Consider the following 26,955-nt stretch of genomic DNA (forward strand, 5'->3'; position numbering starts at 1 on the left):
ATAAACGAAAATTGAAGCAGCAATGATGACAGTGTCAACGGTGACAGTAATAAAAATGGATCGTTTTTTCTTATATTAATTAAAACGAAATAAAGAACGGAATGTCTTCGTGTCGTCTGTGAGCGTGGTGTGTTGTACGGTACTTATTTATCGACCAAATTATGTCTACCCGATCGCAATTAACGAAAGATTTAAACGGTAAGAAGTGTGTATATCTAGCTTTAGTTTACATTATAAGCTCTTAGGGCGATTAGTTTGTTTTAAATACTTTCGGTAATTAATTTTAACGTTACATTGAAAATCTAAATTGACGTCTTTCTTTTAAATTGCAGACAGCATCAAAGTACTGTTGGGAAAACAAGTAAAAATCTTGTTTAAAAATGTTGTTAAATTGGAAACGAAAGGAGATAAAACTGAAAATAGAGTTTTGGTAAGCAATTTTTGTTATCATTGTTATGTAAATAGAGAGTCTAGTTAGTCATCAATTGTCTGTGAGTCCTTATAACAGTTAAAAAAAATAATAATGTGTATGACACATCAATTTGTTTCTTCTTCTTTTAACATAACCAATTTATTTTAATTGAGCTTGAAAGAGTTAAGTTTGTATGCTTTAAAATGTAAAAAAATTTCCACAAATATTTGTTTTTGTAATAAATATCCTGTGTTTATTTTGTACTTTCTGTTATGACTCATTTCCTTGTTATGTATGCACTGTATTATTTACAAAAGCAAACAGAATTTTAACTATGTCATTGGGTTAATTGTAATATTTTCGCTTTAAATCAAATTGATTTTCTTTCTGTGTATTGAATTATTCATTCCTACCAATAAAAAAGATAACTTTTCGTTATCATTTATCGTATATGTTACTCAATAATTATTGCTAAATTGATGAATCATACACTAAAATCAATGTTATTAATAAATGAACATTAAAAAACGTAATATAATCGCCAAAAATGATAAAAAATTAAAATTTCAAAGTGACATTTAGAATTTGACAATTAATTTTTGAAAATATTTGTTGTCAACAATATTTCGCGCATGCGCTTTATTCGTAACTAACTTCATACAGTAAGCGCCATATTGAATTAGTTGTCAACTAATTGTGTCAGTTTTTCTCTTTGATTCTTTCAACAAATTAATTAAAAATGCCTCGCGCGGAAGTTGGGACGCCAAAGTATTTGGCGAATAAAATGAAAGCGAAAGGTTTGCAAAAACTACGCTGGTATTGCCAAATGTGTCAGAAACAATGCAGAGATGAAAATGGGTTTAAATGCCATACGATGTCGGAGTCCCATCAAAGACAACTTTTATTATTTGCGGATAACCCGAAGAAATATATGGACGAATTTTCTTATGATTTCGCTAAAGGTTATTTAGACATATTAAGGCGGCAATTTGGAACGAAACGGGTGTTGGCGAACAAAGTTTATCAAGAGTATATCACTGATAAAAATCATATTCACATGAACTCCACGCGATGGGTGACTCTAACGGGGTTCGTAAAATGGTGCGCAGCAACCGGGAAATGCATATCGGAGGACACAGAAAAAGGGTGGTACATAACCTATATCGATAGAGACCCCGAGACGATTGCCAGAGAAAAAAGAAAACATAAAAAACTAAAAATGGATAAAGACGACGAAGAAAAAACCATGGAATTCATTGAAAATCAAGTAAAACGTGGACAAGAAAAAATAAAAAACGATGAACCCATTTTTACCGAACTAAAAAGAGAAGAAGAAGAAAAATTAACCTTAGAAATTAAATTAGAGAATAAATTTAAAGTACCCGCCCCAATTCCAGTCTCAAAATTAATTAAAGTTCAAGATGATGACACAAAATCGATTAAATCATTTAAATCGACCAAATCAGAAGGAAGAAAACGATCCGCTTTGGATGATATCATGGATAACGAGGAAAAAAAGAAAGAAAAATCGAATCGGAAAGATTATTGGATAACTGAAGGGATTGTTGTTAAAATTGTTACGAAATCGTTAGGGGAAGATTATTATAAACAAAAAGGTGTTGTGGTTCAAGTCCAAGATAAATATGTCGCGATTGTAAAATTATTAGAAGGTGGGAAAAAAGTTAAATTGGATCAAGAACATTTAGAAACGGTTATTCCGGCGATTGGTAAATTGGTTAGAGTTGTTAATGGGGCTTATCGTGGTGAAAAAGCCACCTTATTAAAACTTGATGAAAGAAACTTTTGTGTTGATGTTGAAATTGCGTCCGGTTTGTTACAAGGAAGAAAAATTTCGGGTGTTCAATATGAAGATGTATCAAAAATACATTGTGATTAATTTTATAAATTATAATTAAGATTAATAATTTAAATTAAGTTTAAATTTTATTTTTTTTTTAATAATAAATGTATAAATAACTTTTTTGCGTTTTAACCCATTATTGACCATTGTACAGGGAAATTTACAGTTTCCTGTAAATTATAACTAAAAATTAAAAAAACATATTTTTGATATTTGAAACAAATACATTTGTTGAAGTATTTAATTTATATTTGTTTTACACAAAAGTTGGAATAGATTATTTTACATTTTTTATTAATATTTAATATTATTAAATGACTTAATAAATTATTGATAGATGGCGCTCATATATTTTTTTAATTCAAATAAACATAGCAACATTTGTTTGTATTCAAACATTTTCTGAAGTGTCAAATTAAAAATCCAAAGTCGAAATCAGATTATTAGTTATTAAAGCATCTTGCGCGGGAAGGGACTAAATTCGTTTTGTGCGGATTTTACAACTTGAGCGGGAAGCGACTAAAATCGTTTTTCACGGATTGTGGATGGATTATTATTATCGATTGCTTTTTGTGATGTTTAAAGTGCCCGCGCAAGATGTGTTAATTTACAAAATTAAAGTTTAAAAAGTTGTAAACTGAAATTAAGGACGAAATATTACAAGTTTACTGCTTAAAATTTAAGAACGCTCTTTGTTAACAAAAGCAAAAGAAATGTTAAGAGACTTGGGAAAAATTCAAGAATCATCAGTTATAAAACTTCTATTATATGATAACTAACTTCAGGTTTAAAATGTCAACCTCAATTTTGACATATTTGTAATCTTCATCAAAAATCCTTTAAAATGAATACATACACGACATATTTATCTCCAATATTAATGAAGTTATGGTCAAGATCCGGTTAAGAATGTCAACATCAATTTTAACATATTTGTAATTGTCGTGAAAAATCCTTTAAAATGAGTCCAAGCATGATACGTTCAATTCCAATATTACTAGAGATATAAGCAACTTCCGGTTTGAAATGTCAACGTTATTTTGACATATTCTTAATTTTTATAAAATGTCTTAATATTTGTCACAAAAACAAAAATATAATAAAAAAAAAAAATTAAAAATTAAGGTTGGTATTAATATTTAAAAATTGAATTGCTATCTTCATTGTTGCTAACTTTGGGTTTAATGTTTTTTATTCTAACTTTCTTGTTCTTTGAAATAAGTGAACATCATCTTTGATCTCACTTTAAAGGTTTTTTAATAAAGATGACATTTATGTCAAGTTGATGTGACGTTTCAAACCGGAAGTGATTGTATCTCCATTAATATTAAAGTTAAATATGTCGAGTTTGGACTCATTTTAAAGGATTTTTACTGGTTTAAATGTTAATTAACCTAAGTCAATGTGGAATTTCTACACAAAATTCTTAAATAAATCAGTGAATTAGGTGGATCCGAATGTAACGTTTAAAGAGGGCCGCAGTATTTTGTTTATTTTTTTATTCTCCCAGAAGTATTTAGTTTTCTCCAAGCAGGTCGTAATCTTTTCTAGTAGTATATAGCGCTCTGAAAGCAGTAAGTAGTCTTATGGAAGCAGTGTCTCATCTTTCCAATCAGTTTGTAGTTGTTTGTTAGCACTATCTAGTCTTCTCCAAGCAGATTGTAATCTTTTCCATCAGTATCTAACATTTTAGAAGCAGCAGGTACCTTTTTTTGGAGAGCATATCTCTTCTTTCGAAGTAGTTATTAGTCTTTTTCAGTAGTGTTTAGCATTCTGGTAGCATTAGGTAGCTTCTTGGGAAGGATATCTCTTCTTTCCATGCAGTTATTAGTCTTTTCCAGCAGTATCTAACATTCTGGAAACAGTAGGTAGCTTTTTGGAAAGCATATCTCTTTTTCAAACAATTATTAAAGTCTTTGAAAGCAATAAGTAGTCTTGGAAGCAGTATTCCGCCTGTCCAACTAGGTGAAAACCTTTAACAGCAGTGTTTAACGTTCTGGAAGCAATAGGTATTATTTTGAAAACAGTATCTAGTCTTTTCCAAGTAAGTTGTGGTTTTTTTCTGCAGTATCTAGCATTTTAGAAGCAGTAGGTAACTTGTTGGAATATATATTTCCTCTTTCCAAGCAGTTTTTAGTCTTCTCATAGCAGTAATTGGTCATTTGCCAACAGTATCTAGCACTCAGGAACCATTAAGTTAAAGAGTGTATAGATTTTAGGTTACCTTTAGTTTACACCATTAGGTTCTCTACCAAAAAACATTATAGAAGATCCCGTTGGTCAGCACCCTAAAATAAACGATCCCTTGAGATGTCGTCAATGCCACATGAGAGTTAGGTGGCGATGCGAAAAATGCAAAGTGACGCCATGCACGGAAAAAAGGGATTGCTTTAAAACGTTTCACTTTCAAACTAAAATGAATTAATTTCATAAAAGAAAGATATTGGGACATTGTAATTAAAATAAATGATGAAATCTCTGTCTTAGGATTGTTAGGTCATATTGATGTAATTTTGGAAATGCCTGATTGATGTAATAATGGGTTAATATGTTTTATTCTTTTTTTACAAGGTTTTTTCACCATGTCGAATCTTACTACTCACTGCCAAGGTGCCAACTCGGGTAAATAAACTTTAAATCAAACAAAATAAGTTATTTAATTTAAAATTTTTTTGTAGATTGACTGCCACTTCCATTACTTGGAAGTACAAACGTTAGAAAGCAAACGAGGTAATCAACTCAGTATAACGGTTAATGATAAAATCTACTCATTTTTGGCCGGCGAAGACTCCTCCTGTAGCACTGAAGTGGATAATATGATATCGGCGCTTGCTACGGCAGTAAGAAACATATTTCCTACTGTTCCTTTACAGTATATTATTCGGAAGGTAAATTATTTATAATTTAATCATTTGAAAAGGTTTGCGTGGCGTAACCGCACAGATCCGCCTTACTTCATATTAAAATCATTTTAATTTTTATCAAAAAGGCGTAAAAACTTGTTACTATGATTTATGTTACTATTTAATATAAAAATAAGTTCCATAAATTTTTATTAAATACATTTTTGAATAAAGTTTAAACGTCAATGTGACACAAATTCAATGTCACCAACTGTAACCAACTTCACAACAATTTGTCAAAATTAAATGTCAATTTTATGAAACGTCATATTTTTGTACGAAAATTAATTTATGCTTTAATCATACGAAAATAGTTATTTTTAATACAAGATAGCGAAATGACACTTTTTATGCGAGCTTTAGCGAGCAAAAAATTGTTCGAGATAATGTTATGTCAAAAACTTAACGTCACATCGACTTAACCTCACATTTTGAACAAATGTACTATTATAAATTTGCATTTAAATATGAAATGATAAAACAATTAAATGTTGATTATTTTGTGTTTATAATTTGTTCATAACAATAAATTAACAATTAATAGTATCAAATTCTTTGAATTCTTGTAAACTACTTTCGTAAGACACGCTTGAAATGCACGAATTAAACAAAAATAATAGTATATTACAGTACAAGTGAGGAAACTATGATTTTTCATTAACGCGTATGTGGGATTTCCACACGAGCCGAAGGCGACACTTCAAAAACAAAATTTGTATAGCCATACCCCAACGCCGATAGTTAAAATATTAAGTTAAGTAATTTTTAATCAATCGATGGATTAATTAATTAAGAAAGTATGCTTCTTTATAAGCAGTGTTCATGTGCAACAAATTATTTGCCCAATTATTTAATTTGATTTATCACTAATTGAATGTAACGCAACAGTGCAATTATGATGTAAAATAATTTTAGCTACATAGGTGCTTAGTAGTGTCTAATTATGTTCAATAGTGACATAACATTTTTTTTGTTAGATTGATGTAATACCCACATCGAGATTACAAGTTTTAAGAGACATCGAAGCCGTTGGAAGTAACATAAGGGAAGTAGGCCCATGCGGAGGTTTTTCAAATCAATATGCTTGCATGTGCGATTACCACAACATGCCGTATCGAGAGGAAGTCGCTTGGGACGTCGACAATATTTATCTTTCTCTAAACACTAGGGAGTTATGCCTTAAGGATTTTGATTATTTAGATCAAAAGTAAATATTCAATTATGATTTAATAATATTGATCAAATTATTTTTTTTTAACAGAGATTTAGTGCCTATTATAAACGCATTGGAATACAATACATGGTTCACAAAACTTAGGGCTAACCATGTACGATTATCTCACGATAACATCGAAAAGGTGCTTCAAGTGATCAAAAAATCGCTTAGTTTGGAAGAGATTTATTTAGATAGTTTAGGTTTGAAGTCGTGTTTTGTGAATAAATTGCATAATGCTATTAAAGGAAACGCTATTATTCCTTTAAGTATTATTGATCTTTCAAATAATCCAATTGAAGATAAAGGTAACCTATAAAATCAATTATGTACATTAAAACCTCGATATAACGGAACCCTATATTTAAATATACATGTTAGCTCTCATAGATAGAATCCAAATCGGATTATTCTCCAAATTGCTCTATTCCATGTTTATAGATAAACTAGGGGTATTTCCCAAGTTGTCTCTATGATGTATATAAATTAAGGACAGTAGTTGTAGTTTTAATTGTTATTCAGCGCTAGATTGTATATTTTTATTAAACTAAAATTAAAACTAACACTAGACATAGAATTTGAGCGCCGTATCAAGCTATCAACATCAGAGTGTTTTGCATGGTTTTGACATGCTTGCCACCGTTGCGTTTGGTTGGTTTCTTGCGCTTTGTAAGAAACGATGACAGCGCGAAGGCTTTGGTAGTCCAATCCCAGTCAGAATTGAATAAATTATAAGACAGGGCTCTTTATCGCGTTCGTTTTCTTCCTTCACTATTCATGGGCCAAAACTTCTACTACCAAAATGTCCGAAACTTACGTTCCAAAACGAATACTACCCCAGTTAATTTTTATGCGCTATCGACGGATTTTCTTTGTCTTACCGAGACCATTCTCAACTCTACGGTTTTTGATGTGGAACTTCCCAACCCTTCATATATTGTATATCGTCGTGACAGAGAATTAACACCGTCTACCAAGCGGGATGGTGGAGGAGTCCTTGTCGCCGTTAAGAAGGGCCTTTACGTCGTCCCTATGCGGTGCTGAAGACTTGTGGTTAAAAGTGCATTGCGGTCAGTATCATTTTCTTTTGTGCTGTGTTTACCTCTTTCCTAATGCCACTTGATCTCTTCTTATCCAGTGTATGTACTGTGCGCCATAAATATCCGGATCTTATGATTATTATCATGGGTGATTTTAATCAACCATCCATCACATGGACGGGAACCTTCGAGCGTCGCGTCGTTCACTTTCTTAACACTTTGTAACTTTAGTCAATTTAATAATGTCTTAAACGATAATAATAAACTTTTGGATCTTGTATTCACCTTGTTCATCCCTACAATTATCCACTAGTGGATTCTAACAGACACAACCCGTTTTTTGTATTTGTTAAATCAGTCACGTTATCTTACTTGACTGATGGCCCAAAAATTAGTTTTCTTTACAAGAAAGCAAATTCCTTGGGTATAAAGAACTATTTAAACGGTATTGATTGGGGATCTGCCTTTGCCGGGATGGACGTGGAATGCATCGTTGAGGTCTTTTACGCACATGTTAACTTTGCTATTAATAGATACTATATTCGTATTATTTAGGGATGATTCGTATTACTAAGTTCTATTCAAGCAGATGTGTTGGGGAAACCAAAGAAGGTAATGGTCGTTTGTTAATGGCAAAAAGGATTCCTCATCCGGCATGCCAACCTCAATTACTTGTATCCTGCGATGTCTTGTGCTTTCTCGGATTATTTCTCGTATATTTTCATATATAGCACAATCGACAGCTCAGTGGTTGCCCATGGCTCTGGAGTTTTGCCGTGGTTTTCCGCTAAATGTTCTGTTGCATCTTGACCAGTCTTCTAGCCCTGGTCTGGATGGTATTCTTAAAAGAGTTTGCTACTGAGCTGTCTACGCCACTGTTTCATATTTTTTTGAAGTCCTTACTTGAAGGTGTTTTCCCAAGTATGTGGAAAACGGTATCTCTATCTTTTCAGCTATCTCCAAGGTCTTTGAAAAAATTATCCACGAATATCTTAGTCTTTCTATTTCTCACTCTATAATCAATGAACAACATGGTTTCCTGTCTGAACGATCGGTGGAGTCTAATCTGTTGTCCTATGTAATCTTTATTCATTCTGCTTTAAACGAGGATTCTCAGATTGACGCAATTGACTACTCCAAAGCTTTCGACAAAATCGATCATACTATTCTTGTACAGAAACTTTTCTCATTTCATATTCCAGATGGTCTTGTTCACTGGATTATGTCGTACAGTGTTAATTAATTATCGTACGTGACGTCGTCATTGCAAGTATGCAACCAATACCACAGTATTGGTATTGCAATACGCGATTTGCGTATGATGCGTATTGCACTGTGATGTTGGTTGCATACTTGCAATGATGACGTCGGGTACGATAATTAATTAATACATTAATATTATTACTTCCCATCCTGTTAGAATATTTATGAGAATAAAAAACTTTGCTTTTCAGAAGGGTGGTTTTTTCTTATTTTCTATGTCACGTTAATCTTGTTAGTCTTTACAATATTGTAAAGACTAACAAGACAAAAATTACATAAAATTAGTAATAATAATTTAAAATTATTTTTATATTTACAAACATAAAATTAGAAACAAATTTAACATCATTTAATAACAAAGAATTCAAGAAAACGTAAATAAAAGAAAAGATGAATTCAGATTATGAAAATTAAGAGTGGAACCGACGTGGCTATTGTTCCTGAAGATGACTAAAAAAGAATAGTCGAAACCGGTTGAGCCGAAAATAAAGAAAATCACCCTTCTGAAAAGCAAAGTTTTTTATTCACATAAAAATTAATTAATACACTGTATTTATGTATCTAACAGAAGTCGGGCGGTTAGGATTAGTAGCTTTGTATTTGGTTACAAACCTATCACATCCGGTGTGCCTTAGGGCAGTCATCTTGGACCCTTACTATTTGTAATGTACATAAACGATATTTCTTCTTGTTTTAAATTTTCTAAGTTTTTACTCTATGCCGAGGATAATAAAATATTCACAAGGATCGGATCTAATCTGGCCTGCTTAGACTGCTGGAGGATCTTGACCGCCTGCGTGGATTATTTGGCACATACCTTACTGCGATTACGATAGGCGTTAGTCATCAACTAATTGTCTCTGTAGCAACGTCGAGTTGTTTCTGACTTGATCTTCTTTTTCAAGTTTGTTAATGGCATGCTGGATACCCCAAATCTTCTGCCTGAGTTGAGCTTTAAGGTACCACAACGGCTTACACGTTACAACGCCACATTTCGTCTTAACGTATCTAATACCAACCTTTATCAAAACTCACCATTAGTTCGAATTCTTAATTCATGTAACCAGAGCTTCAATCATGTATCTCTCTTTGACGTTTCTTTACGCTCTTTTAGAGAATGTGTACTAACTAACGTATAGTGGATGTTTTGTTGATCGCTTTATTGTTGTATTTATTTTAGTTTATGTCACAATTTTTCTATTAATTTTCGTTATTATCAGGATGTTTTGTTGGGGATATACAGGGTGTCTCAGCGAGACCGGTCATTAGACATTTCTGGGGTTCTGGCGAAAATAAAAATTTGAGAATTCAGACTTAAGTATTATCAATTACGATCTCTTCGTCTAAAATATTTTCAGATTTCTTGCACTTCCGGTTATACCGGAAGTCGCCACCAACTATTAAACAACCTAAATTAGACTTTGACGTTTATCAATGAGTCATTAAACATTTGTTTTCCATGGCACACTAGGTTAATATCCATATGATATGTGAGCATTTTTCAAAAAACCCTAATTATTTCTCAAACTATTAATGTTAGGCATAGGACATATGGAATATAAAAGATGTAAAATGAGATGCCGAAGACGACTAAGTAATAAAATATGGGGGGTGCCATTTAAAAAAATGAAGTTATGGTGCTTCCAAATTTCGAAAAGTTAACGTATCATAGTAAAGTGACCAAACGATCTAGACAGCCGTTCTCGGCATCAAAACATACTCCATCATGTTGTTTAAGCATGTTCTGAATCCTAAATTGATATCTCAAAAATTGAGTGTTCTATGATTTTTTGAACAAATGTCCGCTGGAGCAAATTTTTCTAGAAAAATTCGAATAACTCGAGAATTGCTGGTTCAAATTGCAAAAAGTAAAGTTATTTATAAACCTTAAAAACAGACAAATCCAAATATGTAAAAATATACAGTGTGTTCCATTTAAAAAAATAAAGTAGGTGGCGACTTCCGGTGTAACCGGAAGTGCTAGAAATCTGAAAATATTTTAGATGAAGAGAACGTAATTGATAATACTTAAGTCTGCATTGTCAAATTTTTTGTTTGGCCAGAACCCCAGAAACGTCTAATGACCGGTCTCGCTGAGACATCCTGTATTTTCCCTGTATGCATCCCCAATATGTAATAAATAAATAGAAGATTCTAGGCGTAGTGTTAATTCTAGTTTTAGTTGTTATTCTGTGCTAGATTGTTGCATATTTTTATTGAACTCAAAGCAGAACTAACACTAAGCCCAGAACTAGATACATTTGGGGTTAGCCGTCTTAAGAGACGTTTGGCTAAACCCGAATGTTTCTTGTTCTAGGTTTAGTGTTAGTTCTAGTTTAGTTATTCAGCGTTAGTAGAATAAACTAAAACCAACTAATAAAGAACGCAATGGTGTGGATAGATGTTTTAATTAAAAATTATTCTTATAACAGACACCCCTTCCCCATATTAATTCGTTATATCGAGGTTTTAGTGTAATTTGAAATCTTTTTAATTATCCTTTTACTTTTAGGTGCTAATTATTTATCGGGTTGTATCGTAAAATTAAATAAGGGATTAACACATCTCAACATGTCACATACAGGACTCTCTTCGAAAGGTGTAAATTATTTGGCTCAAGCGTTTATTAACCGTAGCAGTTTGTATACGACTCTTACTTATTTAAATTTAAAAGGAAACAATCTTAAAGATGATATTAGCAGTTTACATACATTTTTGAGTCATCCCAATGCCATAACTCATCTCGATCTCTCTTCAACTGATATTTTATTAGAAACTGTAAATATTAAATATCTAATTTCTTTTTATTGTATTAATTAATTAATTAATTTATTTTTTTTAGTTATTTGGTGCTTTGGTGAAAGGTTGTACAACCAATTTAGTTGATTTAAACATCTCGAGAAATCCGTTTAGCAGCAAAAAATGTAAAGAGGCTCCGTTATCGTTTAAACAATTTTTTAGCGCAACTATGAATTTGAAATATTTAAATATGTCTCATTCTAAATTACCGCAAGAGGCTTTAAAGTAAATTTTGATACAAATCATAAAAGAAATTGTAATAAAATCAATTAATTTTTAGAAACTTACTTCTTGGTCTTGCTTGTAACGAATTTACTAAAGAAATCACATTAGATATTAGTAATAATTCGTTGGGTAGCCATGGTGCTCACGTTTTAGAATCGTGCGTGCACGGAGTCAGGTGTATATCTAGTCTTGATATTTCTGATAATAGTAAGCCCTATCTATCTAATTCAATTAAATCAATCTCTTAATTAATATCTTTCTTTTTTAGATATGGATTTAGAATTAGGTGCCGTTGTAATAGCAATTAGTAAAAATAAATCATTAAAACATTTAAGTATGGGTAGAAACATGATGAATATGAAAGCGAAACACATCGTGACGGTTATGGATGCGGTCGTACAAATAATCCAAGACGATGAATGCCTCCTACAAACACTCCTCATGCCTGATTGTCGTTTAAAATCGGATCTTCACAATTTCTTAAACGCCCTCGGTGATAATAAATGTCTCGAAACTATCGATATAAGTGGAAATTTAATCGGAGATTCCGGGGCGAGGCTTTTAGCGAAAGCGCTACAAATCAATACGAAATTAAAAACAATCATTTACGATCGAAATAACATTACTTTACAAGGTTATAACGATTTAGCATACGCTTTAGAGAGTAATCGAACCGTACAATACATGCCATTTCCGATTAACGATATAACTCCGTGTATGAAAGCCTCTTCAGCCGAAAAAGCGGATATAGTGATGCGGAAAATACAGGATTTATTAAATAGGAACGTTTCGCCTAGTAGTAAACACGAACGCAACAAGCATATGTCGTTGCAACCAGGATTTTTATTAAGCTCAAAACAACACTCAATCGATCGCTTGGTTTTACAAACTCAGGATATTATTAAGAATTTGGCATCCGAATCGATCGCCTCTAACAACGATATTAACCACGCTACCGGTGTTATTCAAGATGCGGAGAATTGTAAGCAACTTTTAAATCGATTGCAGGAAGTTGCCCAACAAAAGGATGAGGTGCATCCAGTTAAGGTTAAGTTGCAACATTGTGCGATGGAAATTCATACTAGTATTAATGATTATTTATTGGTGAGTATTGTAATAATTTAAATTTGAGAGAGAAACATAACCTCAATTCAGTTGACAGTTAATTTTTAATTGCTCATAATTTTCTTAAAACTATTAATATCCTTTCTAAACCATCCAAAACGGGAAGATCAGTATCATTTACCTCCAATTTATTAAATTCCGGAAGATTTTGAACGATTTTGATCTTAAAAATTGGATTTAAATTTTGTAAAATCAAACTTCATTTGTGGTTGGAGAATCTTGAAACCTCCAATGGACAGCTGAAATAGAAAAATATATGTATCAAATACGGAGTTTCATCCAGATTGGTGAAGAATTAAAGAAGATATGAATAAAAAAAAAATTTGGAATTTTGAGTAGTTCGAAAGAAATCCGCTAGATGGCGTTTTCGAAATTAAGAAAGATTTGAAATTATTTTAAGGGAAGAAATGGCGCGAAACATATCAACCAATCAGGAGTGAGGGTTAAAAATAAAACGAAGAAAATTTTTGGGGAAGGGGAAAAGGGTATATAAGACGAGCAAAAAGTTGAACCAAGTCAGTCCAATTTAGTAAGGGGAAGAGTATGTTTAAAAAAAATCTAACCTAAAAAAATCCAAAGTAGTTTCCTAACCTTAAATTGGTTCTCCGATAATTCAATACAAATTTAACGCCGAATCAAGATTTTATATAACCTAAAAAAGAAAAGAAGAATTAAATTTAAACATCGAAAATAAATTTTTCTGAAGAAGACCAATTGAAGAATAATTATTCAAACCGAAGTTTTCCAGATTCCTGTCCATTTTCCATTCCTAAAAGGGACTTTCCAATCCAATATAGACCTTCGATCGAATTGAGTTACAACATAACCTAAAAGTTATTTATCAGATAAGTGTGAATTTTGCTGTTAATTTTCATGTCAATAATTCAAAATAACTTACGAGTTCGATGAATCAAAATTACGCGATAACACTGTTACTTTCATTTTAATTGAGAATCTATCGATTATTATCAAGCGACTTAAATCTTTACTATACTCTATTTTTTAATTTGAAGGAGTAAAATGAAAAGTCACGTTTACACAGTTTAATTTTTCAAAGCTTTTTTTTTTGCGGGAGTTTTAAAACCAGAGACGATTTTAAGTAAACTGTAGGAAGGAAAATATACAACAATCTAGTTGAATAACAAATAAAATTAGACTAACAACAAGGTCAGTAGAATCTAACAGCACTGCTACTTCTATTGTTGTTTCGTAGCCCACTACAGGTTGGTTGCTGGCACTCTACGTCACACAATTTGCCACGCCCAGTCAACTGTCATTGAGTTCTATGCGTTTGCTGTGTGTTTTTAGAGGTTATATGATACACATTTGATTTACTTTTGAAGTTAATGTGAAGAGATCTACGAAATAACCTCTAAAAATACACAGCAAACGCATAAACCACAATAACAGCTGACTGGGCGTGGCGAATGGTGTGATGTAGTGTGCGGGCATATTGTTACAACAATAGACAGCAGTCCTGTTAGATTTATTGTCCTTGGACTAACACTAGACCTAGAACTAAAAACATTCCGTTTAGCTGTACCTCTCTTAAGACGGCTAGTAAGTGGTAGGTAGCGCTAGTTAGCATAAAATTCGCTATGTTTCTGAGGATATTTTCTAGTTCTAGGTCTAGTGTTAGTTCTAGTTTTACACTAGCATTATCACTAGAACTAACACAAGAACTAGAATCATTCGGGTTTAGCTGTCTTGAGAGACCTGTGGCTAAACCCGAATGTTTCTAGTTCTCGATCTAGTGTTAGTTCTAATTTTACACTAGCACTATCACTAAAACTAACATGAAACCTACAACTAGAATCATTCAGGGTTTACCCGTCTTGAGAGACGTGTGGCTAAATCCGAATGTATCTAGGCGGTCGGCAACATCTCGAATTTTCCTAGTGTAATTTTTGCTTAAAAGTGACCAATAGCAATTCTTCTTTTTGGCGCTTCAATTTGAAAACACTCCTCTGAATTAAAAAACAGAGTATATTGTGTCTTAACGTAAACATAATAGTTTTTTTCGTTCAATTTGATATCTGTCATTATTGACGTTACGCTCTCTCTCTCTCAGTTAACGAATTTAAAATAGAAATCTGTAATATAAACTTTCCTTTTGAGCCTGAATTTGCTAAATTATTATTTTGTATAAAGAACCCTGAAATAAGAGAACTTAAAAACAAATTTAAACAATTTCAAATAAACAAAATTAAAAATAACACAATTATTTGTATTTCAACACAGTATATTTGTTTATTAAAATAATTGTTTTTTAGACCACAACGGATAAAATGATTAAATCAAGCAAAGACTTGTGTCCGTACGTTTTAAATGAAAACCATGTCATTCAAGATATCAAAAAAGATTGTAAAAATAAAAAACAAATTCCTTTGGATTTTGTGGTTAATTGCGTTAAACATCAAGCTGGAACGGATGTTATGAATAAATTGGGGTAAACAAAAAATTATTATTAAAATTAAATATAATCATTTATTTATATATTTTTTTTGTAGCGAACTAAACTTAATCATAGCAGCTTTCATTTCCGAACAAGTAACAGATGAAGTTTACGAGGCTTTAATGCGTAGCTATAAAGTTTTACTTGGCGATTCGACCGGTTTAAAAATGGATTCTCCAATTAGAAGATCCAGATTGAGCAGCTCTGATAGTTCTAGGCACGGCGCAAGTGATATTTCAATCACTGATAGTAGTCATCAATCGGATCATTCACCTCTGGTAATTAATTAAAAATTTTAAATCATTAAAAATACTAAAATCAAGTTTAGGAAAATTTCTAAAATTAAAAATTTTGAGGAGTGCCATCTTTTCGTGGGTTCAGCTGAGTAGTTTCTATGGCAATGCCTATACAAGGAATATTAAGGTTTTTGTGCAAACCGCTTGGGGATCATTTCCCAACATAACAATAAATCAGTTCAATCTGCGTCCATGTCCTAGGTCACTAATGCCATTAATTAACTCTGATTTAACCTTTGCTAATGAGTTTTGTGTGAGGCATAACTCCAGGTGAAAAATAAATTTCTTACAATTCTTCACTCTCTATTGATGTAGTCGATAGGATTGTAATCTTCAATGTTATTCTTCACTCTCACTGCCACTTTCCATGCAATTTAGTGAGGTTATTGGTAATCAGTGACTACGCCCAGATAGGACCAGGGATATAGAACAATGGGGGAACACGAAGCTTCTCCTTGCTAAACAGCTATGGGGAAGAAATGATTGATTTCTGTATAAACAATCAACTATTAATAGGAAACACAAGGTTCAAAGACAAAAATATTCATAAAATAACATACGAAGCGGAAGAAAGAAGACAGAAGAGCATAATAGACTATATAACTTACTCTAGATCCATAACAACAATCATATATATATAAGACTAAAACTGGAAGAATTGGCAAACCAGGAAAAAAAGGAGGAGTATGAAAGAGAACATCAGGAGAGGTTAAGAAGGCTGGAAGAATAAGAGATAAAATCAGAAGAATGGTGGAGTCTCAACGAAAGATGGAAAAAGTTTAGAAAAATGATAGTAGCAAGCTACTCGAGTATGCGAAACTAAAATGGTCAAAACTGGCCAAAATCGAAAGAGAACTAAATTTGTGATGGAATGCCAAGATCAAAGTTAAGATAAAACAGAAGAAGCAGGATTGGACAAGGATAAGTACAGACAAAAGAGATAAGAAGCGGAGGAAACTGTAAAGAGAGCAAAGCTGGAAACTTGGGAAGAATTTGGAAGTTAAATGAAAATTTTGGGGGAAATCAGAAACAATTCTGGAACGTAGTCAAGACGTTAAAGGGGGGTAAACCAATAGTACAAATATATTAAAAACATGGAAAACCCGCTATGAGACAAAATTTAAACAAGAGGATATAGTAGAAGGCGAGGAGAGTCGAGAGGAGGAAGAGCAGAAAGCAGCGGACGACAGTATATCAGCAGAACTACTAAAAAGAGGAGATCCGAAAATCGTACAGCAGACATGGAATACTGAATCAATACCCCGCGAATGGAACAAGAATATATAATAGTGCCAATACATAAGAAGGGGGAAACAACCAGCTGCGAACACTACAGACCAATCTGTTTGGCGCCGCTTGCGCTCAAATTCTATTCAAAAATTCTAGAAAAACGACTGAAAACCCAGATAGAAGAAAAACTCGAAGAGGAACAAACGGTGTTCCGGCCAAACAGACAAGAACAGGACCACTCCATTCCGGCCACATACACTCTCAGAACAATAATAGAAAAAAACAACGGAGAGGAATAAGGATATATATTTGGCCTTCCTAAACCTAAAAGCAGCTTTCGACCAGGTACCAAGACAACATATATGGGAAGCATTAAGCGAATTGGGGGCAAGTCCAAAACTAAGAAGAGTACTCAAAAGCAGATACTATAACGTAACGGGAAGGGTTAGACTAAATGGAAAAACGTCACAAGAGTTCAAAATGGCAAAGGGAGTGAAATAGGATGACAGTTTTAGCCCAGTGCTCTTTGTAGCACACATGGACAAAATGATAAAGCAAGTCAAAAGACAAACTACTCAGACGAGACTGGGGTTCCGCAACCTAACCCCGTTCTGCACTCGAGACCTTACATACTAGGACGATGTTGTACTAATGTCAGGCAGAGTAGAAGAAACATCCAAATATGGAATACCTGCCTACAAGAAAGGGGAATGGTAATAAACAAGAGCAAAAGTAAGATCCTACACATCACAAAAGAAGAAGAAATGAGAGATATTGTGGTAAGAATAGAGGGGCCTCCAGTCGTTGGAGGTGGTAAGGATAATATATATCCATTTTATATAATATACAGGGTGTATCAGGTATGAATAGAAAAAATTGGAGGGGTTATAGGTCCCTTTTTGTGAATAAAAAATTCTTATAACACAATGTTCCATTCTTCGCCATTCTTAAGATATGATACGATAAAGTTAAAGGTTTGAAAGTTTAAGTACTGCTGTATAAAGAATTATACTAAGCAGGCTTTGCTTATGTATACAGCTTTAATTTGACACATAAAAGTCATTTTTGAGATATTTTTTTAGAGGTTGTTTACTTTATACGAATAAATTTATCTCTTCTGTTTTATCACTCTTCAATGTGAAAATTTACAAATATTTAGGTTTTAATAAATATACTTGCGTATTGTATTAAAAACAACAAAATTACTAAACTAGAAACAAATTACAAATTGCAAAACAAAACCTGCTTAGTATAATTCATTAACCAGTAGTACTCAAACTTGTGAACCCTTAACTTTATCGTATCATATCTTAAAAAGGACAAAGAATGAGACATTGTGTTATAAGAATTTTTTATTCAGAAAGAGGAGACCTATAACCCCTCAAATTTTGTTTACTCATACCCCTGTATATGATACACCTGTATATCCATATAAGTAAGGATATACAGGGAATACGCAACAGAAAAGCAAAAGTAATACAATTATATAAAACCATCTATATACCCACATTTAATTATCAGAAACTTGAACGATGTTGGACAATCTTTTCTTTTTTGTTCTTGTTCAACATCGTCTAAAATAACAGCAGCAGAGATGAAGTAAAGACGCAAGATATTGGGGAAAACCAGAAGAGATAGGGTACAGAACAAGAACATCTGGAAAGAACTAAGCTTAAACCCCCTGGTACAGGAAATAGCGGGAAAACAACTAAGTTGGTGTGGTCATCTAGTTCGAATGAAAGAAGATAGAATACCAAAGAAAATGTTCAACATGAGGTTAGAAGGGAAGAGAAAGCGTGGTAGACCAAGAGTCCAATGGGAGGGGGAGATTGAGAAAATGGTTGAATGAAGAGGGAAGAGATTTGAACTATGGTTAGATATAGGAAGATGTATAAAAGATGGATCCAAAATCCAACAGCGTAAGGTATAAATGAGGGCAAGAGAAAGAAGAAGTTATTTTTTGACATTTTTATTTCAAATATAAACAAAACATTTATTCTAAACGCCATTCTTAAAAAAGTGGAAGCTGATTGGTTGGTTGAATCTATCGTATCAGTGGAGGAGTTGTTAATGAGACAAGGTTTAGATGAGATATTTCGATGACCGAATGTTGGCTTATTGTGGTTAATTTTTATCATTTTTAATTGTCGTCTACTTAACCGTTTAGGCCTTGTTGACCTGTACCTATCCTTCAGACCACCTCTCTCTTGGGCGTCCCACTGATCCTCTTCCAATCTGCCAATTTTGGTCATCCAGCATTCTCTGGTTGTGGTCCATCCATTTCTCTTTGTATTCTTTGTTTTGATCGTTAACTGTAAACATTTCGAGTTTCTCTCTAATATCTTCATTTCTGATATGATCCAATCTGTTACAGCCCTTGGTCGCTCTTAGAAGCTTCATTTCCGCGGGCTCTATCTTGATTAGGTCCTTTTCCCTTGTCACCCATGCTTTGCTGCCATACATCAGGGTCGGTATTTCCATTGTCTTATAAAATTTCATTTGAGTAACCTTCCTGCATTTATTACCCAAACTTTAAGTATTTGTTGTATTTTTAATATTACAGTACTTAAATTCTGAATCATCATGTATGAACACAACTTTCTTTTATGATTTTTTTATTTATTGAAATACCTCATTTTTTTTTTCATCCGGCAATCAGAAATTGGAATATTTAAACCTTGTAAGTGCAAAAAAATATTACCACCTCCCAAAAATTATTACAATTACTAAAATAAATATTCTTTAGGCAACTCCTCATCTATCTATTAAAAGAAAAAACGTTCACGCAAGAAAACTACGTCCGAAATCCGTCGTGGATAGCGTAGAAGGTCTCTCCGCGGATGACATCCCCAGTTTGCTTCCAACTTTACCCGCAACGCCTCGTAGCACGGAAGAAGAAGATTCCGTAACGGAGTTACCAAACGCAACTTATCAACTTCAACATTTGGTTAAAGGACGACCTCGCCGTGCTAAAACGCGAGCTCCCACGCGGCCGCTTATCAAAAGTACTGATGTTATAGATTCCGTTGCAACGGGTCACGATTTAAATGAAGGATTGGATACGTTCTTTCGACCCGGATCTTGCACCCCCACTTCCGACGATTGTAGCAATTCTTTCCAAGCCGATGGTAGTCCTAATCATGGATTTTCATCACCGGTTTTAAACGAAGATAGAAAAACGCCGAAATTAAGTAGGAATTCCCCGTTATTTAGAGGTAAAAAAATTAAAAAATAATTTAATAATAATTATTATTAATTAAATTATTTTTTAGGTGTTTTAACACCAACTCCCAGATCGCGTTCAACGGATAACCTCGAAAAATATTCACCAACCCCCTCAAAAAAATCATTTTCCCAAGATAACGCGTCACCATTAACTAGAAGATTAACCGGGGATAGTTTGTTATCTCAAGGTAGCAGCGATGGAAGTATTGCGACGGAAATGAATATTCCCGTCGATCATTCGTCTTCTTCGAGTTCAATAACGAAAGGATTATCAACAGATGGGTTGAAATCATCAAGTTAGTCAATGAAATTTTTAAATTGTTATTGTTAAAGTTGTGCTTTTTTTGATAGATGACGAAACGGAATCTTTAAAACAATTTAAATTGAAATCGACTCCGACCCCTTCAACAAAACAACGGCCGTGGTCTATGGTTAGTTCGGAACAGCATAAATCAGGTGATTTGCTGAGCGACGGGAGCTCCCCGATAACATCCACGGGGAATACCCCGGATTCGGGAGATGCTCTCGATAGTTCTGAGTCTTCTATCGACAAACGTATTGATTTAAAGGCGAAAAAAACAGGTACAATAAGTAACTTAAATCATTTCATGCGCTTTAAATAATGCTTAAAAGCTACGTTTGAGATTTATGTTAGCTTTGTTTTTGTTTTGCTTTTTTTTTTAAGGTGAATTCACAAATCTAAAAATTATATCATGGAACATTCTCTGTATATACACATAATAATTAATAGCGTTTCCTATAAATATATTTTTTTTGGGTTTGTGTGTACCTCAATACAGCTTTATTTGCCTTTAAATCGAATCATTAATACAATCATTTTCATTTATTTGATTTATTTTAATTTTTTATTTTTCATTTAGGCTTGTTGCAAAGTTATTTTCCAGAGCGAGGTGATATTAAAATTTTGCAACGCGGAAAGGTATCTTTTAATTTACTATTTAAAATCGTGTTCTATATATACAGGTGTCTCAGTTTATTGAAACAACTATCGGGAATTAAATCGGTAATGTGAGATCATTTGGTTACATTTTAAATAAAATAAAATATTTATTGTGCTATTTTACAGCTTGTAAAGTAATGTCTAGTTATACTTTAATACAGATATCGAATTTGCTGAAAAATTACAGCTTCCTTTAAAATTATTTACTTGGTATACTAAAAGGACATGAATCTTATTTAATGTTGTTTGTAGTTATCAGAAGCTTTTTGGTTTGTTTGAATATTTTTAAACTTAGATAGCTTTGTAGTGCACTAAACCGAACTTGAACTACGACGAACTTTGCGAAAAACTGGAAAACTAAGTAAAGGAAACGGAAGTAGAGGAAACATAATGTCATATAATACCAAAAACCACTACATACTAATATACTGGGTGTACAAAAAGTATGGAATAATGGTTCTACAGCCTAAACTTCAACTTATATTAAAAAAAGTTTTAAATAAAAGTTACTTGAAACTATTTTCCGCATATCTTGGCGTAGAAATAAAATAATATTGATGACGGCAGTCTGAGTTACGACATGGTGAGTGTGTTTTTTAAATGGAACACCCTGTATATTTTAAGGTTTTTGGATTCCTTTTGACAAGGTTTTCTTAAGGCCATAAGGTTTTAATGCTTTAAACTGCATAGTTTTCGAGATATTGTAACTTTTATTTAAAAAGATTTGACGTAGTGACAACTAAATTATGGCGTCATTATGGAATAGACAACCTAAGCCTTGACGTCACAGGGATGGGCGGAGCTTATACCGACTCCAAACATCTTCGTTGCTAACCACAGTTGCTAAGATAAATCGCCATAAAAATATCATTTATCTAAAATGTCACTTAGTTTATTTTATTTTAACACTAATAGACAACCTAAGCCTTGACGTCATAGAGATGGGCGGAGCTTATACCGACTCCACACATTTTCGTTGCCAATAGACAACCTAAGCCTTGACGTCACAGAGATGGGCGGAGCTTATACTGACTCCAAACATTTTCGTTGCTAACATTTTAGCAACTGTGGTTAGCAACGTAATTGTTTGGAGTCAGTATAAGCTCCGCCTACCTCTGTGATGTCAGACTTATTCAGTATAGACAACCTAAGCCTTGGCTATTGAAAAATTGCATATGGGGATTTTTCGTTAGCAACGAAGATGTTTGGAGTCGGTATAAGCTTTTATTTAAAACTTTTTTTAATATAAGTCGAAGTTTAGGCTGTAGACCTATTATTCCATACTTTTTGTACACCCTGTATAATGGAGTCGACAAAAACGAAAGAGTAACATGAGTAGGGCTACTATAGCTGCAAAATACGAATATCTTATACAATACATATATGGTGTAAATAAAAGAATCTTCAAAGTATCATTAGACATAGGAACAGGAAACCTCAAACTCAAATGTGTGTGCTCAAGACATTACCAAAAGCAGAGAAGAAGCAAATGAAAAATTACTTATAATGGTGACCTAAATGCCAGAGTTGGATATGATACAATTCTAGGTATAGTTCTAGGTGGAACACATCAATGAGAACGGATAAGTACTAATACTCCACTCTACAATATGAAAATAAACATAAATTAATACATTCTTCAAACATAAATTCCAGCATAAAATCACATGGCACAACTCTCAAGAAAAAAAATCAACAATAAACTGTATAACATCTAATATGGTTAAACACATAAATGGCTGAGATGAAGAAGTTAAGAAATTTTTTAACATTTTACTAAATATTTTCAATATGGTTTGTCTCGGAAAGATTAAATTTATGCCACGACTTACAGAAACAGCCTGTATAAAAATATTAAAGCAAACAGAGAATCTGTCAATTTTTGTCATTTTTTTAAAAATTAAAGCTATCTTGAATTAGATTCGATAATTACATATACAGTGTGCGACAAAATTATGACGTCATAACGTAAAAACAAATGACTATCGGGAAGTAAATATCAAAAAGCTCAAAAAGTGTGTTTTGCAAAACCAAAATAGGCTTGTTTTTGCAAAATAATTTTAAGGAAATAATCTTTGTGAACACCTGTATAGCGTTGATCCCATGGTTGCGTATTTTCATCATTTTTATTCTTGTATTGGTGATTAACATTATACCACGACTTCCAGAAACACCTGTATAAAAATGTTAAATTAAAATGTTTGTCATTTTTTTTAAATTAAAGCTATCTTGAATAGATTGCCTAAATCTGACGTCACAGAGATGGGCGGAGCTTATAACGACTCCAAACAATTTCGTTGCTAAGGAAAAACCGCCAAAAAATGTCATTTAAAATGTCACGTTTAGTTTATTTTATTTTAACACTAAATGAAAAATTTCATGACAGTTTACCGTTATCAACGACAATGTTTAGAGTCGGTATAAGCTTCGCCGTGACATCAAGGCTTAGGTTGTCTATTAGATTTGATAATTACATATACAGTGTGCGGCAAAATTATGACGTCATAACTTAAAAACAAATGACTATCGGGAAGTCAATATGGGCTCAAAAAGTGTGTGTTGAACAACCAAAATAGGCTTGTTTTTGCAAAATAATGCCTATTAAGCGTTTTATTGAATTTATTCCATAATCTTGTCGTACAGTGTATAGTTTCTTAATGTTGTAGCTGCCAATTTTTGACATAGTAGAAATTTTATAATTTCCTAAAACCATTGTAATTTTTAAATTTTGACGTTTATCATCACCATAATTTTTGAGATATTTATAAATTTTTATTATTCGTTCGCAACAACCCTATAAATGTGCCCATAATTTATTAATTTTTTCTTTAATTTGTCAATTTTTGATATTTGTGACATTTATCGAAACTTTATAAATTCATAAAATCTTTGTAATTTTCTATTTTTCTTTTAAAATAGGAATGTTTGATTTAAATTGGATAATTGGTATGGTTTCTTAATGCTATAGCTGTCAATTTTTGACATTTGTGATATTTGACGTTTGTCATCATTAGTTTTTTACATATTTGTACGTTTTTATTATTTTCTGTTCGCAATAAACACTATTTTTTATAAATGTGTTAAATATGTCAATAGTATAATTAATTTTTGTCAAATCTGTCAAGTTTTGACATTTTGGTATTCATCGAAATTTCACAATTTCAAAAATCTTCAAACATATTTGCCATTTTCCTTTTAAAATAAAACTATCTTGAGTTGAATTTGACAATTATATCGTTTCTTGATGTTTTAGTTGTCAATTTTTGACATTTTGATATCGAAATTTTACAAATTTATAAAATCCTTTTATATTTTCTTTTTGTATTTATATAGTTTTCTTAATGTTGTAGCTGTCAATTTTACATGTTTATCATTTTGACGGTTACCATCATTAAAATTTATGAGATATTTTATAAATTTTTATTATTTTTTATTCGCAAAAACCCAAAGTGTTAAATCTGTCAATAATATAGTTCTTTTTTGTCAAATCTATCAAGTTTTGACATTTTGGCATTCATCAAAATTTTACAATTTCAAAAATCTTCGAACATATTTACCATTTTCATTTTATAATAAAACTATCTTGAGTTCAATTTGACAATTAGGTAGATACTTTCTTTTACTAACTGTCAATTTTTGACATTTGTGACATTTTGCCATTTACTGAATTTCTTTTAATTTTAAAAATTTTTGGCTTTTTCTATCTATTGCTTTTGTAATATAACAATATTTGAATTAAATTCGACAATTATATAGTTTCTTGATCAATTTTTTCAATCTTGATGTCAATTTTTAACATTTATGACACTTTAATGTCCAATCAACGCTTTATACATATATCTTTTGGTTTGTATGTATTTTACTAGGCTTGTTAGTACAACCTGTAAAACCGTGTCTGTCTGGTTTCAAACTCGAAATTCCATTGACAGATGTCTAATAATAGACATGTGAATTCATTATTTGACATCAACGACTATAAAATCAGTTTCCAATCAATTAGAAACTATTCTACGAACTAACACATACCATCTTCATTTCGCAATATCATATTAACCAACAATTTAGTTAATTTTTGTCGAATTTGTTTATTTTTGACATTTCTAACATTTTGACATTTATCGAAAATTGTCATTTTGTAATTCGAAACAGTCTTTTTTCTATTTTTCTATCAAAATAAGATTATTTTGAATCAAATTTGATTTCAATTGTATTACATTTATTTTAAAGTATTGGTACCTGCCAAAATAATTGCAATATTTGGTAAACTTAACTTTTGCATAAAATATTTCATTTAAATTTAATTTAACCAACTCTGAGACACCTGTATTTTAATTTAATATGTATCGTATATTAGTATTTTTCTTCTTTAGCTTTTTTCTTTTATATTTTCAAGTTTTTCTTTCATTTAATTCTTATTTATAATTTAATTTCATACTAAAACAATCTTCATGAATCATCTTACTTTAGTGAAATAACACTTTTCATTACACATTAAGAATTACTAAAATTATTTTTAATAGGTGATAACGACGGGTGAAAGACCAGCTCATTTATTGTCATCGGCGAATTCAAAACGCGACAACAACCACAACAACTGTAGCAGGGAAGACGTACATTTACGTTAAAACTTCCTATTTAAAGTATATGTAACAAGAAAATGTTTCGAAAATATTTTATTATTAATTTTTCAATTTCCTTCATGTTTTCTGTGTATTATTTTAAAATTTGTGTGATATATTTTTAAATTGTAAACTCGTAAAAAAATGTTATGAGCATTTAAATTTGTATAAGACGTAATTTGTATGGAAAAAGTTTAATAATATGTATTATATTATATAAAAAAAATATTAAAGGAAAAAATGTGTTAATTAAAACAATTATATAATTTATTATATAATTTTTTATATATTTTAATTATTATTTGTGTGTGTTCCAAAACATATCTTAAATTGATTTTTGTAATCTTTTTTTTATGCATAATGAAATTAATTAACACAAATTATTACGGAATTAGTGGTAAATGCATAAATTAATTAAAATAATGTGATTGAATCAGTTAAATAAACATTTTTTAACTTTAAAATCATAAATTAAGTTTATTTAATTGATTCAAAAAGAACCTTAATGTTGTTTTCTTATCAAAAATTAAGAATTTATCGTTTTTTATTAGACTGACTATTAATAATCTTTTAAATTCTGCTTCCAAGATAAAAATTAATTTGATAAACTTATTTCAAATAACTAGTTGTTTCAAATTAATCGAAATATAACATAATCGAAGATTGATACGATTAAAATACAACGTTCCCTTAATAAAAAAGTTAATAATAAATAAATTAGTCATTCCCGTAAAATTAAAAATACCGTAGAAGCTTTCTTAAATTTTTTTTTGATGTATTTAAATAAAAAGAATTAATTAAAAAATAAACTTTTGATATAATAATAATATTAATACTAACTCGATATGATATAATTATTCAATATTTGAATATTTCTTAAGGTGGTTAAAAGAAAATTGATCGTTTTGACCTGAAAGTACTCGATATTACAACAACTTATGTTTACACCTTATTTAAAAAAAAATAATTTTTTATACCTACAAAATAATGTAAAATGCTTCCATTTTGTCTGTATTATTTTTTTTATAAAATTAAAATTATAAACCAAATTTTTCTTTATAATATTTATTTTTCACCCAATATCAATTTAATAGTACTTTGTAATAAAATTGTTTAAATAGAATCTAAAAGGCAGAATAGAGCTAAATTATCTAAATCCTCTTGGAAAATTTGACATGTCAAAATGAGGTTAGATTGGTTAATCAAAAAAAAATTTATAACAATTGATATAATCAAAAAATAAAATGTCAGAATTGTCAAAAATGTCAAAAACAGTTTGGTAACTATAAAAATTGCTCGAAACTGTCAAAAATTGCAGGTTGAGTTGA

General features: G+C 31.6%; 2 protein-coding genes and 1 long non-coding RNA gene across 7 annotated transcripts; 2 read left to right on the plus strand and 1 right to left on the minus strand.

Moving 5' to 3' along the window:
• Positions 1-26,676, plus strand: LOC111423771 (Leucine-rich repeat). Of its 5 annotated transcripts, none has more exons than XM_071201349.1 (18): positions 1-198; positions 333-430; positions 4,845-4,895; positions 4,952-5,161; positions 6,154-6,383; positions 6,438-6,697; positions 11,205-11,470; positions 11,535-11,716; positions 11,772-11,923; positions 11,985-12,820; positions 15,115-15,290; positions 15,352-15,574; positions 19,482-19,502; positions 19,569-20,037; positions 20,095-20,343; positions 20,399-20,629; positions 20,929-20,987; positions 25,529-26,676. In XM_071201349.1, the coding sequence occupies exons 1-18, from the start codon at positions 162-164 to the stop codon at positions 25,631-25,633; spliced, it is 3,855 nt and encodes a 1,284-aa protein (XP_071057450.1). In that variant the 5' UTR covers positions 1-161; the 3' UTR covers positions 25,634-26,676. The 5 variants fall into 5 exon arrangements, with proteins under 5 accessions (XP_071057450.1, XP_071057452.1, XP_071057451.1 ...); XM_071201351.1 differs by having other exon boundaries at positions 20,399-20,503; XM_071201350.1 differs by lacking the exon at positions 19,482-19,502.
• LOC111423772 (kin17 DNA and RNA binding protein) lies at positions 442-2,391 on the plus strand. The gene has a single exon (XM_023057119.2). It carries the CDS (start codon positions 1,152-1,154, stop codon positions 2,307-2,309), a length of 1,158 nt encoding a protein of 385 aa, XP_022912887.1. The 5' UTR covers positions 442-1,151; the 3' UTR covers positions 2,310-2,391.
• On the minus strand, positions 12,835-15,121 carry LOC139432637 (uncharacterized). Its single transcript, XR_011642379.1, has 2 exons — positions 13,433-15,121; positions 12,835-13,080 (listed from the first exon to the last, which is right to left on the minus strand). It is a non-coding gene; the product is annotated as an uncharacterized lncRNA (long non-coding RNA).
• Positions 26,677-26,955: the final 279 nt, after the last annotated feature.

This window comes from Onthophagus taurus, chromosome 1 (genome assembly GCF_036711975.1).
Source record: "Onthophagus taurus isolate NC chromosome 1, IU_Otau_3.0, whole genome shotgun sequence".
Classification (NCBI taxonomy): Eukaryota; Metazoa; Arthropoda; class Insecta; order Coleoptera; family Scarabaeidae; genus Onthophagus; species Onthophagus taurus.

What these genes read in the sequence shown, in the direction of transcription:
- LOC111423771 (XM_071201349.1), top strand. Translation starts at nt 162, where the DNA reads ATGTCTACCCGATCGCAATTAACGAAAGATTTAAACG. An exon ending in GATGTTATGAATAAATTGGG is followed by an intron (nt 15,291 to 15,351) that starts GTAAACAAAAAA and finishes TTTTTTTTGTAG; the next exon opens with CGAACTAAACTTAATCATAG. An exon ending in AGATGGGTTGAAATCATCAA is followed by an intron (nt 20,344 to 20,398) that starts GTTAGTCAATGA and finishes TTTTTTTGATAG; the next exon opens with ATGACGAAACGGAATCTTTA.
- LOC111423772 (XM_023057119.2), top strand. Translation starts at nt 1,152, where the DNA reads ATGCCTCGCGCGGAAGTTGGGACGCCAAAGTATTTGGCGAATAAAATG.